The 17,820-nt window shown below is 48.4% G+C and overlaps 1 protein-coding gene across 4 annotated transcripts in view; it reads left to right on the top strand.

The window, feature by feature from the left end:
• GGTA1 (glycoprotein alpha-galactosyltransferase 1 (inactive)) overlaps positions 1-17,820 on the top strand; it is a 52,705-nt gene that overhangs the window by 27,831 nt on the left and 7,054 nt on the right. For all 4 annotated transcript variants that reach the window (XM_045082337.1, XM_045082339.1, XM_045082340.1 and 1 more), the window contains 5 exons: positions 4,996-5,084; positions 9,022-9,057; positions 10,588-10,641; positions 11,105-11,170; positions 11,719-11,811. In XM_045082337.1, coding sequence (XP_044938272.1) covers positions 5,005-5,084; positions 9,022-9,057; positions 10,588-10,641; positions 11,105-11,170; positions 11,719-11,811 — 329 coding nt within the window. In that variant the 5' untranslated portion in view covers positions 4,996-5,004. The remainder of the gene's footprint in view (positions 1-4,995; positions 5,085-9,021; positions 9,058-10,587; positions 10,642-11,104; positions 11,171-11,718; positions 11,812-17,820) is intronic.

Here is a 17,820-nt window from a genome sequence, read left to right as displayed (position 1 = left end):
AATCGCATCTCTGCCACTTTGTGCTGTGTGACAATGGGCAAGTTACTTAACCTTTCTGAGCCTCCATTTTCCTATCTTTAAAACGGGGATGCTGCTAGAGTGACTTCACAGGGTCGTTATGAGATGCATCTGAGAGACTACTGGTAAGACTTTTGGCCCAGGGCCTGGCCTAGTTCAGAGGGCAAGCATCCAAATGTTGAAGGGCCTGAAGCTTATTTCATTTTCCAAGCCTTCTTCAAGAAAAAGAACTCAGAATTGCGAGTACAGTATTAGCATGGAAATGAAGATTAGAATATGAGAAGAGATAACATAGCAAATAACACTGACAAATACTTCAAATAGGACTAAATCCAGGAAACGACATCATAATAAAATGATGTGAAAATCATAGAAAGACAATTAGTCTACTTAGCTGCCTAATGCATCTGTCATAGTCTGCATAGTCTTAGACTGCCTCTTTATCTGACAACGATTTTGCAGTATCATTTTTGATCGAGACAAAGAACAAATCCATTTGGCCTCTGGCACGGTTAACCAACATTACTTTTTGTTACTGAGCGTTCAGAAACGTTTCTTAGAGCTTCACAACTTAGTGGTGCCACATCGGTACATCTCTTGGCTGTTTCTCCCTCAGAGGACCCAGCTCTTTGACCCTGGAGGGGTTAGGGATGGGGTTCAAGGTGGCTATGAAACCTGGATCACTGTGACCCCTGGGCAGGGCGCAGAGCAGCATCTGGGTAAAGTCCTTCCTCAGGTGGGCAGCTCCTGGGTGCTCAACCAGGTCCACCTGGGGCAGGCTGTTACTGGGACCCAGGTGCGCAGGCGGGGAGTGGGATCAGTCCCTCGGCCCCACCTGCAGCCCCAGGACAATGCTCAAAGCTGGAACCATCCTCCAGATAGGGGCAGCACTCCTTGCCTCAGGAAACATACAGGCCTTCCTGACCCACTCCCCACCCTGATGATCTGGCCCTGGCTTGCAAGGAGGAGTAGCTCCATTCGTTTCTGGTTAAGTCAGCCTCTGTGCTCAGCGCATGCTGGCTGGTGCCCCCACCATTCTGTTGTCACAGCAAAGAATCCCCCTAGGCCATGGCAGCAGGAGTTCCCTGTGTGTGAGGGAGCTGCCCTTGTAGAGTGAGACTTCTAGCCCCCACCTTCCTGGCCCGCCCACCTTGAGCACCGGGTGGGGATGGGGGGCACCATGCTGAGTAGCTGGGTCCTGAACCTGGGGTCCTGAGCCTCAGTCATCTATTGGGGTGGGGGTGGGTTCCCCCTGGCTCTTCTGTATGGTACAGCCTCCAAGGACTCAGACTCCTCTCTCAGATAAAGTCAAGAGCTCTACTTCAGAGCCACAAATACAGAAACTCTCCCGTGGAACAGAGTCCTTATCATGATGGCTGCATTTGCGGCGTGTTTGCTGATGGCCAGGCACAACGTGCGGCATAGACACCGTCCCCTTCAGTCCTTTCTCAGGAACCCTGGAGGAGGGTGTTTAAAGCTCCATTTTTTACATGCAAATAGAGGCTCTGAGTACTTGCTCAAGGCATGCGTCCAGGAGTGCTGATTCCAGAGTCTTCCCGCTGGCCTAGTTTCCACCTGGAGTGCTGGGTCTAAACATTACCGTGGCAGATGTGGAGGACTCAAGAGGGTTTTGCCCAAGGTCATGCGCACCCAGTTGGTTCCTCTGCCCTTCCCTACCCTCCCACCTGCTTTGTTCTGGTTTGCTACACTTGTCACTACCTAACCTGTAGCCTTTCGGAGTCTCTTCGTTGAATGCAATAGTCCAGAAGTGACTTAAGACTAGCAGGGGTCAGCCTCATGGGGAGCGTGCCGCTGGGTTCCCGGGTTTGGGGGAGGAATCAGAGGCAGAGGGGAGGCTCGTTAGCCTGTGGGAAGGTCTGGTTTCCCTCTGCCCGATTTCTGTGCTCCCGAGATAATGGCTTTTCCAGAGTTTCTGAGTGCTTTGTTACTCAGCTGAGACGTTACCCCCCTGACAAGATGAAGAAAACATGGTCCACCAGAATTCCTTTCAGAGAGGAATTCAGGTTAGAAGGAATACCTTTACTTAGCCCCAGTGGGGTAGAACTCCAGAGATTATCCAACAGGGGTGTGTGTGTGTGTGTGTGTGTATTGTTCTGTGTGGGACAGGGTGGGGGTGATAGGGGAGAATTAATTTATGGGCCACATGGAGAAATCCATCCAACACGTCACATGGAAACTGCTGTGAGGGCCACGCTCTACGAGGAGCCCAGGGGCAGCCCGTGTGTGGGGTTGGAAGCATTTTGGGGGAAAAAAATCACAAGTGTGACAAGAGGAGATGGTGGGGGGATTCGGTGGAACTGGACCTGGTTGAATCTTCCAAAGGGTGGCCCGGAGCCCCATTTCCCCACATGAGACAGGGTGGCAATTTTCAGCCCAGTTCTGTTCTCTACCCCTTAAATGAAGGAATTCAGAAGCAATCCCACATTTCCATCTTGATGGGGAAGAGAGCCAACCACCAATTTTCAGAATTATCCAGTTCTGAAAATTCTGAGACAGAAACCCAAGAGAAGGACTCGTAGACCACATCAACTGCCAAAGGCCTTATTTTGGTCCAGAGAGAAAAATTAAAATGTCTTAGAAGATGAGTGGCTACCTTGCCAAGCCTCCCTTCCCCCGGGGACTTGGATCCCAAATTCCAGGAAGCACAGATACACCCATTTCAAGTGCCTCGCTGAAGGACACAGTATTGGCTCCCTGGAGAAGCTTCTGGTTGTAAGTCTCCAGCAAGAGCGATGACTGGCCATGATGAGGTTCAAGCCGTCAGTGAAGTCCAGAAAGGCACGGGCTTCCAGAGTTGCCTCTGATGCTAGCTTCTGAATTCAAACAGCCTGCGCATATTTGGAGAGGTGATGGGGAGGTGTGTCTGATTGGGACGCTGCCCGGGGTTAAGTGTCAGCGATCCTTCTGCACCCCGAGAGTGTGGGTGTTTCTTACACTGGGAAACAGTCAGCATGGGCTCCTCAGCAGGAGGAGCTGGTGGAGCTCGGGGGGCTGGTGGCAGTGTGGTCACCTCCTCCGCACACGCAGGGTGTTGGTAGCAGGGCCCCTGGCTTGGGCTTGGTCAGTGTAATCCCACTTGCATCCCACGTCCAAGGAGTCTTCCTCAGGCTGTGGCTTGGAACAGATTGAGAAACCTTTAGGGTCCCTCATTAGCATCTACTTGCACTTTGTTGTTTAATAACACAGTCTTACGCTTTCTCTTCACATTTGTTTTGAACTCTTGCTAAGTACCAGGCATGGCCCCTGGTCTCACTGGAGCCTCCCAAAGGCCCATTTTATGAACTGGCATTTTGGGAGAGCATCTCTACAGTGCCAGGCGCAGGGAGAAGCATTTTGTGGACTCCGTCTCTTGTCATCACCATTTTCATCCCCATTTTATTTTTAAATAAGATTTTATTTATTTGACAGCGAGAGAGAGAGACAGCGAGAGAGGGAACACAAGCAGGGGGAGTGGGAGAAGGAGAAGCAGGCTTCCTACTGAGCAGGGAGCCCAACACAGGACTCGATCTCGGGACCCTAGGATCATGACCTGAGCTGAAGGCAGAGGCTTAACGACGGAGCCACCCAGGCGCCCTGCATCCCCATTTTAAAAGATGAGGAAACCAATTCAATTAGAGAGCCACAATCCCTTTACTGAAACTCCAGGGCCAAATATATTGGCATTCAGAATTTGGGGGGCGTGGATAATATATCATGTATTAGGCAACGCCCTAGTACATGAGCGTCACTTAATAAAATACTTGAATGTTGGTGGAAAGAAACATTTAAAACAGTCTCACTAAGTGGGATAAAGATTATAGAGAACCTTCTGCCAGTTAGGGCCCTGAGGCCAGTGGAATTTAAAAAGACTTTTGGTTCGGGGCGCCTGGGTGGCTCAGTGGGTTAAGCCTCTGCCTTCGGCTCAGGTCATGATCCCAGTGTCCTGGGATTGAGCCCCGCATCGGGCTCTCTGCTCAGCAGGGAGCCTGCTTCCCCCTCTCTCTCTGCCTGCCTCTCTGCCTACTTGTGATCTCTCTCTCTCTCTCTCTGTTAAATAAATAAATAAAATCTTTTAAAAAAAAAAAAAGACTTTTCATTCTCAGAGGTTTTTGGAGCTATGCATGAGGACCTGAGGACCTACCCCAAGGTCAGGGCTCCCCAGCTCCATGTGCGTTCGTGCTGGCCCCCAGATCCACATTTCTCCGGGAGTGAAGACATGAGAGGTGGCCACAGTCCCAATCTAGATCTGTTCACTCCCAACTGTAGGACTTTTCTTGTACTTGTTGTCCTTTTGCGCCCTGTTTTCATGCCTTGGGAAGCTCTGTCACCTCCCCAGTGAGAGGCCTTCCCTGACCTCTGGAATTAATGGACTTCTAATCTGATATTCCCCACCCAGCACCCTGTCTCTCTTCAACCACAACTTCATGCAGCAGTCAAGACATATTTATGTACCTATTGTGTGCCAATGGATGGATGGATGGATGGATTGCTTGTGGGCATGGTAGGGAAAAGCTAGGTGGGGCTGAGAAGTGGGTGAGCCTAGACTTTAAGGGACCAGGGTCATCCTGAGGATGGGGCATGTGGTCAGTGTATCAAAGGCAACAGAGAGCCAGGGAAGGGATGATTTCCCACAGTCGAAGGCAGGAGGCAGCTGGAGCCCATGGGAACCATTTATAGCTACGCCCTCACCCGTCCAAGTCCATGGTGGACCTGTGGTCAGAGAGTACACTTTCCCCCTGAGCCCCAGCGTGGCCTTGGGCTCCTTCCCCACTGGGAATTCATTAAGTTAGTCAATTCATTAAGTGAGCCCAATCTGCCATTGCAAGCCTGCTCAAATTAAGGTAGAACACACTTCTTAGCTCTAGTTAAATATTTATAAACATTTCCCCTTACAGGGTGGAAGCCTTGCTTAGAAACCGTATCTCACCTTGCATTTATTTAATCCATTTCTTCCTTTCTCCTTTTTTGTTTCCCCAGGAGAAAATAATGAATGTCAAAGGAAAAGTGATTCTGTCAATGCTGGTTGTCTCCACTGTGATTGTTGTGTTTTGGGAATATATCCACAGGTAACTGGGGAGTGTGGTGTCCACCTTTGACTTGAATCTCTTAGTTATCAGCCAAGTCACCAGGTTGAAGTTGAAATGGAGATTAACTGAAACAATGAAAGGCAGATTCCACCCTTCCTGTATCCCAAGCCCTGGACTATATTTAAAATCATTAGATCTCCAAGTACCTTGGAGCAAAATTCTCTTCCTTCCTGCTACAATCCGAATGTCCTGATTTTTATAACCTTGTCCATTCCGGGTAGGCTATATCCAGAAACAGCAAGGCCATTGTAAACCCAAAATGTGACTTTAGATGATTTGTGCAATGAGCTGTGGGAATTACCTTAAGAAATTTCAGACAGGAATTTCATGAGAATTGCACCCTGAATTTTGTAATTCTAAAATATTTTCAGGGCTTAAAGGAGCAACTCAGAGTTGTTGACTTTTGCTATAAAATCCACTCCGAGTGGCGGGTGATTCATTTGTGCCTGGCTGCAACGCTTGGGGGTGTTTTGTTTTGTTAACTCTGGAAAGCAAAATGAATTAAACATTTCTGGGTTTTCACATTCATCCATGGGTTTACCCCAAATATACGTGCTTCTGTGCTTTGGGAAAATAAATGGTCTCAGAGGTTCCAGCTGGAGAGATTCCTAACAGAAAGAAGTCTCCGCAAACAGCTACAAATATGCAGGATGCCTTTGACTTCACTGGGACAGCTCCGTCTTGATCCAAAAAGTCCACCGTACAGCGATGGGCAGGGAGAGCTGTGTTGGCACGACTACCGCTATTTTCATGGTGGAGTGCTTTAGGAGCCCCCAAGTTAAAGATGACAGCCTGGATTAACATTTGAATTCTTTTAATTCTGAAATCCTAAAATTTGATGAGCCAGCAGGACCATCTTGGCTACTAAAAAAGGACATGTGCCTTTAAGAACATCAGTAGGAGGGGCGCCTGGGTGGCTCAGTGGGTTAAAGCCTCTCAGGTCATGATCCCATGATCCCAGGGACCTGGGATTAAGCCCAGCATCTGGCTCTCTACTCAGCAGGGGGCTTGCTTCTCTTCCTCTCTCTCTGCCTGTCTCTCTGCCTACTTGTGATCTCTGTCTGTCAAATGAATAAATAAAATCTTAAAAAAAAAAAAAAAAAAGAATATCAGTAGGAGGAGGACTCCCCAGAATATGGAGCTGTTATTCCCCGGAGTAGAGCATAGATCTAGCCCCTTGTGGAGCATTAATCTGTTTCATTCTGAATAGCTCGTTTTCATAAAATCAAGACAAGCTAGAGTGTGATCAAGTTCAAGGGGTCTACACCCACAGCTTTCGAATTGAGGGAGCTGGGGATACTTAGTCCTAAGATGAGTGGATTCAGAGTTGAGTGCAGGGAGCCTGGGATCCCTTGGGTACTCGAGGGCAGAGGAGTCTGGAGCTACCTTGTCTGGAACTGGTCCTCTGCCACCATGTACCACCTCTGTGACCCCAGGCATGTTACTCAGCAACTCTGTTCCTCAGTTTCCTTCTCTTTAATAGTACCTGCCTCATAGGCATGTTGTGGGGAGGATTAAATAAGTCATTGTATATAAAACATTTAGGGCAATGCCTGGGACTTAATAAGCACTCAGTAACTGCTAACTGCCATCATTGTCGTCATCATATTGGCTCCAGAGGGCAGAATAGGACCCGGGGATTTGACAAACAGAAGGAAGAGCTTGAGCAGCTGGAAGACTCCCAGCAGAAGAACAAGCATTCCATGGGGTCCCTGCCCCGAGTCTCGATGCTTGTGCGGATAACCCACTGCCTCTGAGTGCTTGTTTGTTTAAGCTTGCTGTTTTGAGTCTGAGCCAGAGTTGTACTTCCATATTTTGGGCAGCTTGCAAAATTAAAATGTGGGAGCCAAAAGCCCCAGTGTGCATTTTGGCACCAACCTCCCATAAACAGGTTTATTTTGCAGCGCTGGGCACTGGCTGAACAGTAACTAGAGCAGGTTCTGGCTGCTCTTTGGGACCAGGGTTTGGCACCCGGACTCTGGGCACATCATCCTCCAGTGTGAGCAATCTAATGAGGGTCTGCAAGAGGTGTAAATGGCAGCAGATCCTTTGCCACCTCGTGAGTTGGCCATGTGATGGTTTGGGGGGAGCTGAGGGCCCTAACCTGAGACAGGTGCACAGCACTGAGCTTAAAAAGGATTTTGACAGAACTAAATGGAACACATCAACTGACTGCACTCAAGGGGTTATGGTCAAGATGGAGCAGGAAGACACTAGAAGTAGAGAAAGACTATCAGGGTAGAGAAAAGGAACTGGCAGAGTTAAGAAGGCTAAGATTGATTATGTTTGGCTTGGAGGGAGAATCTATTTTTTGCATTGATTTACAACTGTTTATTGAGCACCTACTAGGTGCCGGGCACTATGCTGGGATCGTATCAAGAAAGGCACAGAAGAGATGGCATTTGAGCTGTGCCTTTAAGGATGAACATGTGGGAAATGTCATATATGCATCGTGGGTATCACGGTGACTGTTGAGATGCTGAAAGATTCTGAGGAGGAGAAGGAGAGGTTAGTCAAGAGAAGCAACAGGGTAGCAAAGCTGAATTTAGAAATTGGTGCCCTGAGTGCCAGGTGGCCACCTGAGAGGTGGGTCCCATCCTCATTCCCCTCCCCCTTCCACCTCTTGTAGCATCTGGAGTTGGAATCTCCAAGTTCAAATACCGGCTCTACTCCTCACTAGCAGTGTGGCTTTGGGCAGATCACCTAATGCTTCTGTGCCTTGGTTTCCACCTCCGTAGAATGAGGAAGAGTAGAACCTACTTGTTGGGTTATTGTGAGGGTTCAGTGAGTTAATATATGTCAATTGCTTAGACATATGCTGAACAGTGGCTGGCCAAGCATTCACTATTATGAATATTGTCAGAATGAGTAGAGGAACAAGAAATTTTAGAGTGTGGTGCATGAGTCCTGGGCTCAGAGGAGGAAACCATCGGCAGTGAGAGAGCATGATTTTTTTTCCTACAAGGAGGTGCTGACACCCAACAGGAGGAGAAGGCAGAGGGAGGGGATAAGAGGCTAAGGGGCGTTGGCAGAGTCTGCAACAACTGTGAGTCATTTGTGTTTTTCAGGGACGAGGGAGCTGGGGCCAGGCAGGGGTTGAGTCAAGGGAGGTGCCTGAACTCTTCCTACGAGGCTGTCCTCCCTTTATTCAGAGAGGAAAAGGGGCCAAGCAAAGCTTAGCACTGGGGCACAGCGTCCCTGCGCAGAGCAGTGGAGTAATGCATGGGAGAAATTCTGTCACTGTTCCCCTCCAAATGCCTCTCAAGTCAGTGAGCTTCCTCCCCTCCACCTCCTCAACTACCCTGAGTCATGCTTGGGCAATGGCCATCACTTCCGAACTGGTCACCCACATTCACTCCTACACCCCTGCACTCTGTTTTCTGGCGACCTTCTTCAGTTCATGTAACACCCTGTCCCTCTCTTGCTTAAAACTCTTCAACGGCTAAATCCCCAGTAGGTCCCAGCAAGGTCTGGCCTCTGGCTACTTCTCTTCCACTTCCTTGCACATTTCAATGCCTCCTTTTCCCCCTCAAGTCCTTTGCATGGTTTTCCCTTTGTCTGGAACACTCTTCCTACTTCCCCTTCACCTGGACTCCATTTATTCTTCAGATCCCAGCTAAAACATTCCCCCCTCTTCCAGGAAGCCTTCTGGGTGTTCCTGTTAAGTGTTTATAATTACTTATGCTTTTATTGTTGTTGTTAAGGTTTGAGATTTTTCAGTCACCTCTTTCCCACCTCTTGTTCTGAATAACCCTGACGTGACTATAAGTGAAAATTTCCAGTCCCAGTAGAAACTAGGAGTAGTCAAAACCCAGGCTTTCAGCTCAGCCCAGGGCTTCGCTGTTAATGGTTGCAAAATCACTTTTCTCTGAATTAAAAGTAACATGATATGTTTTTATTTCTCATTTGTTTTCAGCCCAGAAGGCTCTTTCTTGTGGATATATCATTCAAAGTAAGTGATTTGAATTCTACAGGTCTATGGGAGGTTTCCCATGTCTAGTCTGGCACCCCCTACAGTCCATTTTTAGCATGGCAGCGGGCTGGGGGGTGGGGTAGAACCCTGATCAAGGATTCTGTAGGGGTGGTGGGGGAGGTGAAGAGTGCTTTCCCAGGGATGTGGACTACCCGCCTCCCATTCCCTAGATTGGCCTTTATCCAGCTGTGGCTTGTATTTTGCCCTTGCTTCTCATCAAGGGTTTCTTTAAGTGGTATCACTTGGAGAACATTCCCCCTTGCTGATAAAAAGAATCAGGACAAGTATTCTCCATTATGCTGCCCAGTATATGTTATACAAAGACCTTTTAAGAAATTCCTTTGAGATAAGGGATCAGGAAAAAAAGTCAGGGTCTCCTGACAAACTAATACTATTATTATTATTATTATTATTATTATTATTATCATTACTGAAGGCAGCGAGAACTATGTAAGCCTTCATTTTTCTATCTTTCGCTTGGTTGCCAGGAGGCTCAGGGTAAAGTCTTGCGCTTAACATCTTGTACTTTCCTCGGCTTTCATTTCTGATATCATTCTTCCCTGGTGTCAAATCCTGGCTTTTATGCTCACGTTCTGTGGGATCTTAGCACTTGGCCCAAACCCATGTGGTCAAATTCTCAGCTAGAAGTGAACATAAAGGTGAAAACCTTTATTCTCATGAGTAGCTGGGATGACCAAGATCAAATGAAAACAGCGACCTGGGCGACTAAAGAAATACTTCTCTTTCTGTTCCCTTTTGTTTAAGTCGTATGTGGTCTCCCTGTGGTATGGCAACCACGCCTAAATTATCCATCATCTGAAACACCTCCGGAACGTCCATGGGCTTTAAAACAGGTTTCCTCCTGGGATGCCTGGGTGGCTCAGTGGGTTAAGCCACTGTCTTCGGCTCAGGTCATGATCCCAGGGTCCTGGGATGGTGTCCCAAATCAGGCTCTCTGCTCAGCAGGGAGCCTGCTTCCTCCTCTCTCTCTGCCTGCCTCTCTGCCTGCTTGTCATCTCTCTCTGTCAAATAAATAAATAAAATCTTTTAAAAAAACAAAAAAAACAGGTTTCTTCCTATTATTAGGCCTGTTCCTGCCTCACCGCCTGATTAGTCCAGCCACAGGGCACCGCAGCCCCCACCTTCCCGCTTTTGCTCTTTTCCCTCCTCCAGAAAGCCCCCGCCTTGGAGAGACTCTCACAATGAGAGAGGATGGAAATTTCCACGTGTGGGTGGCGAGGGTGGCTTCTGATGACAGACAGCTTCCTGAGGCTGTCCCTGCTGGCCTTGGTAGCAACCTGAACTCTGCTTTAGCAGAAGAGATCGTTCTTGGAAAAATACGCATTTTTATTTTGTGTGTGTGTGTGAAGATTTACAATGCGTTCTAGTAATTTTCAACTTGTGATAAAGCTCTCTGCTATATGTGATTTCGTTCACGTTTCAAAGTACCTTCTTGGTAAGTTTATTATCATGATTGTCACCATGGTTATTATATATCTGACTTTTCAGAGGAGAAAACCAAGATTCAGAGAGGGAAAAGGTCCCATCACGGTCGTACTACCAGTAAGTGGGATATCCATGACTCACATTTACCTATCAGTGCCCCCCCCACCTTAGACCCCCCCCCCTTCTCTCCTGTGTCCCTGCCAGGGCCCCCTCGTTGAGCTGAGTGCGGGGGGGGGGCTGCCCAAGGGAGGAGAGGTCGGGCAGGGGTGGGTCCATCTTCCCCTGTTTGGCTACAGCAGCTTCACTTTTTTTTTTTTTTTAAGTTTTCATTTTAATTCCAGTTCGTTACATACAGTGTCATCTTAGTTTCAGGTGTACAGCAGAGTGATTCAGCACCCCTGTATATCTCCCAGGATAGGGTAGCGTCACTTCTGTCTGTTTTATGAACTGGCAGTTTTGTTTTGTTTTGTTTTAAGAAATTAAGTGATTTTCTGCCATAAAAGGAGTTTGGAAACCCTCCCCTGACGAGCCCCGTTTGGGACTGCCTCATTTTCTAAAATTGTCATCTTTCTCATCTTAGAAACCCAGAAGTTGGTAACAGCATAAGTCAGAAGCACTGGTGGTTTCCGAGCTGGTTTAACAATGGGTAAGGTGATGGGAGGGCCCTCTCTGTTTGTCCATCCGCCCAATGCTTATAGAGAGTCTGAAGGAAATGGCTTCATGGTTGTGACCTTCTTGGTCACTTGTCTTTCTGGCCCTGTTGAAGTCATACAAGGAATCTGTTTCATGGTTGGGACTAGGATAATTAACTTTGGGGGTTTGGTTTAGTTTTTCTATTTAACTTGGGGGTGAATGGGGCTTGGGCTGACATTTAGGCTGTGGGAACAATGCTTGAAGCTAATTTAGTTAGCTGTTCATTAGTCCAGCAAGTTCCCTGAAATAAGCTGAGGGTCCTGGGTCACTAAACTGGTAACTGTACAGACCTGGAAGGAAAAAAAGAAAGGTGGGTACTAAGTCTTTCCACCAGAAGCATGTGTTTATGCACAAACGTATCGTGTATCTTGAAGCTTTCTCCAGACACCCCCTCGCCACACACGTTCTCCACCTGGGAAGGTGTGCTCACGTTCACCAGCTGTCCTGGCACCAAAGATCGGCCTCCCTGCCTCACTGGGCTTGCTTTCCCTTTGTACATAGGACCCACATTTACCAAGAAGTGGAGGACACAGATGAAGATGAACGAGAGGAAAACAACGGAGAGCTTCAGCTATCAGACTGGTTTAACCCACAGTAAGAAAGGAGGCATCCCCCATCCCCTCCCTGGGTTCAGTAAATCCATGAGCTCCCATCAGAGGTGGCGGGAGGCAAGAGTGCCATTGAGAACACTCCTGGTTGGGGATACGGAGTCTTAGCATCCATCAGACTTTTACCATAGATTAGATGAGAAACTGAGGGTCTGGGTGTTTTGACTCAGATGCTTGAGCAACGACACAGCAATTCTGACAGCGGCTGTCCAAAGGCAGCAGGTGAATCACAGAATAGTGGGGCTGGAGGGGGTCTTGCTGGCCACGGGGTATTGTGGAAATCCGCAGCATCTGGAGTCAGAGCAAGAAAATTCTCTCTTGAGATTCAGCTAACTCATCTGAAAATTGGTGGTGATGATGAAAGATCTCATGAGGCTGTGCGTGCATTTACTAAGTGAACATACAACAAATGTTTATATACCAGCTGTATATACCAGCTGGTGTTTTTCAAATTACCAGTCACAGTCCATTAATGTGTTCAAGAAACTAGTTTAATGGGTCAAAATGAGTTTTGTTTGTTTTTTTTTTTTTAAAGAATTGAAATCAAATAGAAAATCAGGAGGCATCACATGAAGTAGAAGTAAGGCTAAGTATTGTGAGGTTGAATTATTGTTTCTGTATGTATGCATATGTGTTTGGTTGTGATGTGAAATGCATTTCTCACTGTAGGTTGTGGTAAAAAATACTGTGCTAGATGTAGTGTTAGGCACAGGAGATAGGAGAGACCAGCCAATATGGTTATACTTAAGAAGTTTCTAGTCTTCGGGGCAGGAGATGTGCAGGGAGAATTTGCCAGAATTGGGAAGGAGTTGTGGTCAGTCCGACTTAACACAATGTGGCTGCGGGAGTAAGGAGGCAGGAGCTGTCTAAGATGACCGTGACACCTGAGAGACTGGTGGGTGGTGGTGGTGGTGAGCACGATAGGAGGAAGACAGCCAGGACTAGGAGTGGGGGTAGGGGATGAGCTCTACTAGAGACGTTTGGATTCAGGTACGTGCTGGGCATGGGGACTGAGATTCACAGGGTGCCTGTCTTAGTCTGTTCAGGCCGCTATAAACAACAGAAATGTATTTCTCACAGTTCTGGAGGCTGGGAAGTCCAAGATCCAAACCCCGCAGCTTTGGTGATTGGTGTGAGCCCACTTGCAGCGTCACAGACAGTCATCCTCTCTGTCCTCACACGGCGACAGAAGGGGTGAGAGGGCTCTCTGGGAGCTCTTTCCTGAAGGCACCAATCCCACTCTTGAGGCCTCCACCATCATGAACCAAGCACTTCCCAAAGGCCCCACTTCCAGAGGTCATCACACTGGGAATTGGGTTTCAGTGAATTCCAGGGTGGTGGGGGAAACAGTCAGTCTATGGCAGTGCCCATGAACTTAGTGGAAGACATGTGGTAGACATGTGGGCAGCCCTGGGACCTGTAGGCCTGGAGGGGGCCACCCAAGTAGAGGGCTAGAACCACATCCTGTCATATCAACATTTAAAAGTCTGAGAGGGGGCAGAGAAGTCTGAGAGGGGGCAGGAAGAGCCTTAGAGAAGGATCAGGAGAGACTATTCCAGTGGGAGGGGTATGAGCTCTGGAAAGACTGGGTTATGTTCTGGCAAGCTCTCTTTTTGTTTGGGGGTAATGTGGAAGGATGGGAATTTTGGCCCCCACGTATGTCATTCAGTGAGCTGGGCAGCAGGGTAGCCATCTGTGAGACGCTAAACCCTTACTGGAAATGCAAGAATACAGAAGCAGTGGTGCCTTGTTAAGCCCCTTAGGCATGTGTGTTGGGGAGGGGAGGGACCTCCATGAGGCTCAAAGGGCTAGGTGAGCCAGAGATAGTCACCAAGTCCCCTTCTAAGAAGGATGGTGCTCTTCTGCTGTGGCATTTCTGCTCGCTGTGCGGGACCTGGGAGGCAGGGTGAAGGCTGAGTTACCGGAGACAAAGGGAGAGACATATCATGGCCACCAGCTGTGACTCTGCTCTGCTCCATGCAGGATACAGCGTCTCCTCCAAACAGATGGTGAGCAGGTATGTAAGGAATATCAGTTTGAAGAGGCACCAAATTTAAGCCTTCCCAGGGCACCAAAGTATATTTCCTGCCTAAATGAAGGATTAGATGAACGACTGCATGAACAAATAAATATATTTCTATAAGTGTATCCCTTCCTGGAAACGGCCTATAACATGTTACAGTGTATTGTGCACACACTTCCACAGTGAGATCTCTTAGCTTCTGTGACAAAGCATCCTCTGGATTTCCCTCCTACTTCTCCATTCTCCTTTCTCTGTCCCCTCCAGAAGCACCTCTTCTGCTTCTCAGCCATCAGTGGTTGGAGTTTCTGGAGGCTCCCATCCATTCCCATGGCCTTAGATGCCATGGTGTGAGAGTGACTCCCACCTTCCCATCATCAGCCCAAAGGTTCCCTGAGCCCTGACTTGGGTCTGAGTGCCTGCTGGACAGCTCTGCACACACGACTTCCATGACTCAGCTGGATCTCCACATTCTACCCTCCCTTGTTCTCAGTTCCGATCTCATGCCACAGTCCTGCCTATCTCTCCGGTTCATCCTTTTCCTCCACCCATACCATAGTCTCCCTGATGGATGTGTTCTGTTAATCCTGCCTCCCAAACTCTTCCTGTATCATGTCCTTCTCTGTATTCTGCAGCCCTCATTCTTGTTCCTGTCGCCATCCCCTCTTTGCTGGGTCACACCGGCTCCGGCATACTGATGCACACATGGTGTGCACCTCACAGCTTTTCTGACCTGCTTCATGATTCACATTTTATCATATTCATATTTAAAATATTCACTTTGAACACTTCCTCTACCCAACACTTGGGGACCACAAGGTACCCATTAGTCAGGATGTAAAATTTAAAAGCTACCCATAGCCTAGGTAGGTGTGTGTTTATCTCATGGGATGACTCTGGCCATCACGGAGCTGCACACACTGACCCGGTGGGTGTTGTGCTTGGACAAAAGGCATTTGGGCAGCTCTGAGTCTGTCCTGGCACTTTCCCCTCTTTCTAGAGCCCCATCCTTTTGATCTTGCACATCTCTGGCAATTGGCAGTAGCAAACACTAGCTCTGACACATGGGTGGCCTGCCCTGTGTCACTTCTTTCAGGGAGCAGTGGTGTCAATGGTTTTGCTAAGACTCCCTGATGCACAGGTTCATCTGGGAACTGATCCTCCTCCCCGCCCCCCACTGCCTGTGCTTTCAGGCTGTCACCCGGCTTCTTCATCAGGGTCCAGGACATATTGGAATTGCCAGTGAAATTTAATAATTAACAGCTGGGAAATAGGACATTTTAATTTTTAAGTGAACATTAATTTTTAATATCACTGCCTTTTTCTTTCCTGCTTGGAAGACTCTCCCCAGCCAAGCGACAAAACTGGATATGGCTTTTTCTAACTCAGTCTCTCTAGAAGATGAGGACTAAGCTGGGGTCCCATTGTATAGCAAGCTGACCACCTGTTGGGAGTGTGAGATTCTCAAGGGGTAGGAAGGAGTCTCATTTCTCTGATCTCTGTGCTCAGCAGTGGGGCTGGTGTGGCTAGGAAATGTGTGGTGAGGGACTGTCCCTTCCTATAAGGCTGAAGATGCAGATCTCTTCTGCTTTTCTCTTACCCCTCCTTCCTTTATTTGTAAAATATGGGGGAGGGTGGCACCCACTTTATAAGGTGGGGGTGAGGATTAAATGAGAGATTGAAAGTCAAATACTTGGTCCCCGTGCACATAAGTATTAAATAAGTACAGTTGCTACCTGCCAGCCCCCCACCTTCCTTTAAAAAAAAAAAAAGAAAAAAAGATTTTATTTACTTACTTACTTACTTACTTAGGGCAAGTGTGAGAGCTAGTGGGGCAAGGGTTGGAGAGAGGAAGAGAGAGAGAATCTCAAGCAGACTCCCTGTTGAGTGAGCCCAAGGCAGGGCTTGATCTCACAACCCTGAGATCGTGACCTTAGCCGAAATGAAAAGCTGGATGCTTAACCGACAGAGCCACCCAGGCTCCCCTTTTTTCCTTTTTTGTTTTTTTTTTTTAATAATATGACCTGCTTACAACATGTCCAGATTGTAAACAGTTCCAAGACTTGGGTAGGGGGCTGGGTGGGAACTACTGAAAGATCCTTGATGGGCTAAAACTAAGGGCCGCAAAGAATGAGGCAGTGACACGGGGCGGAGTTCAAGTTCAGAAACGTTGGTTATGGATGTGTAAGCTGTGTGTGTGTGTGTGTGTGTGCGCGCGCGCGCGCATGTGGTGGTTTGTGGTTTGAAATCCTGTCATTCAACAAAGGGGGGGTTTTATGTGACTAAAAGCATCACATAAATTTCTAAAAACATAACAAAACAGTAGCTCATTATTTCTCATTCTGCGCTGATAAAAATGCCAGGGTAGCTAAGGTGAGTGGAAATGATGACAAATGTGGGTTGTAACCCCAGCCTCACCAGCAGAGCTGGTACGTGTCCACATAAGAAGCAATGCAGGGTGGCAGCTCAGAGCATAGACTCCAGAGTCCAACCATCTGGGTTCAAAAACCGGCTTTGCCTCTTACTAAGCTCTGTGACATTGGGCAAACTATTTAACCTCTCTGTGCTGCTCACAGATAAAATGGAAATCAAAATAGCACCTCTGAAGGGTGATGCCCTGAACACAGTGCCTGGTCTCACGGGACATGCTTATATGTTAGTTTCCATCAGCGGCAGCCAAGTTAGCAAGACTTTCTGAGGCTTGGTTTTCTTACTTGTACAAGAGACATAATATGTGGCAGGACTGTTGCCAATGAAAAAGTGTAGTGAAGGTGCCTGGCACAGGTTGGTGCTTTCATGATTGAAGGAAACCAAGAGTGGCTCTTCTCGGAGCAGCCAGCCCACGCAGGGTGTGAGGGCAGAGCCCAGACTCCAGACAAGATAGGGGGGCAGGAGAGCAGCCTCAGAGTGCCCCAACCCCCATCTCTGGGGGCGATTCAGCTGTGCAGGGGGAGGAGGCCTGAATCAGGGCACAGGCTGCAGCCGGAGGGACACTGTCATCTCAAGAAGTAGAGTGAAGAGCTTGGTGACTGATGGACAGAAGATGAGAGTCTGCTGAGGCACTTTGCACTCTGGGGCTGGGGCTGGGGTGGGGCTGGGACTAGGGCTGAGACTGGAGCTGGGACTGGGGTGAGTTTGGAGCTGGGCTGAGGGCTGGGGCTGGGGCTGGGGCTGGGATGAGGTTGTGGTTGACCCAGCTTGGCCCAGCCTCACTCTGGTGGTGGGATTTGGGCAGTTTTGTGAAAACCACCCTCCTCCGATGTGTGGGACTAGGGGAAGTTCTCACTGGCTCCATCTATTTGCTGACATGTCCCCAACAGCCTCCCTAGGGCCACATGCACACAGCCGGCCGGGACCCAGTGGGGACCACGAGGACTTTGCCCTCATCACTGGCCTTTCCCCCACTCAGTGGATGAAGTACAAGCAGGTGGTTAGTGGGGACAGGCCCATTCGTGCTGGGGTTTGAATCTGATGACTGTTTCAGTCTCTGCTTCCCAGCAGGGGAAATGCAGCCACTTCCTGAGCAGTTGGGGGTCAGGGCTGAGTCTGCATCACCCCCTCCTGCTGGGCCCCAGCTGCTACACAGCCCTTCCACATCTACCCTCCACAGTTGGTCAGTTTGCTGTCGTTCCTGTGTTTGCATTGGCTTTGCCAAGTCCCTTTTGAGCATTCTAAGTGCAGAAAACATGCCTCCCCTTTGCCCTTTGTGCTCCTAGCAAAGAGACAATGTGGTCTGTGGGGAGGGTCTGTGCCAGAGCCCCATGTTCCAGCCTTGGCCGTTGGGGGGAGGCTCTGTTAAGTCCCTGCTTTTCTGGGTGACTTTGTCTCTTTGTGCATAAAACGAAAAATAACAATTAAATTGGAAGCCCTTTTTGGCCCATAACCAAGGTTTTACCCAGAAAAGGTAAAGGTAGAAAGGTAGATTAAAATAGCTTTCTCTCATTTGGTTCCAAGGTCACGCTCTCATCCTCCCAT

The sequence above is a fragment of the Mustela putorius genome, unplaced genomic scaffold, assembly GCF_011764305.1.
Source record: "Mustela putorius furo isolate JIRA1106 unplaced genomic scaffold, ASM1176430v1.1 tig00000596_pilon_pilon_pilon, whole genome shotgun sequence".
Classification (NCBI taxonomy): domain Eukaryota; kingdom Metazoa; phylum Chordata; class Mammalia; order Carnivora; family Mustelidae; genus Mustela; species Mustela putorius.
Note: the sequence above shows the minus strand (reverse complement) of the source record. Positions and strands in the feature narration are given on the sequence as shown.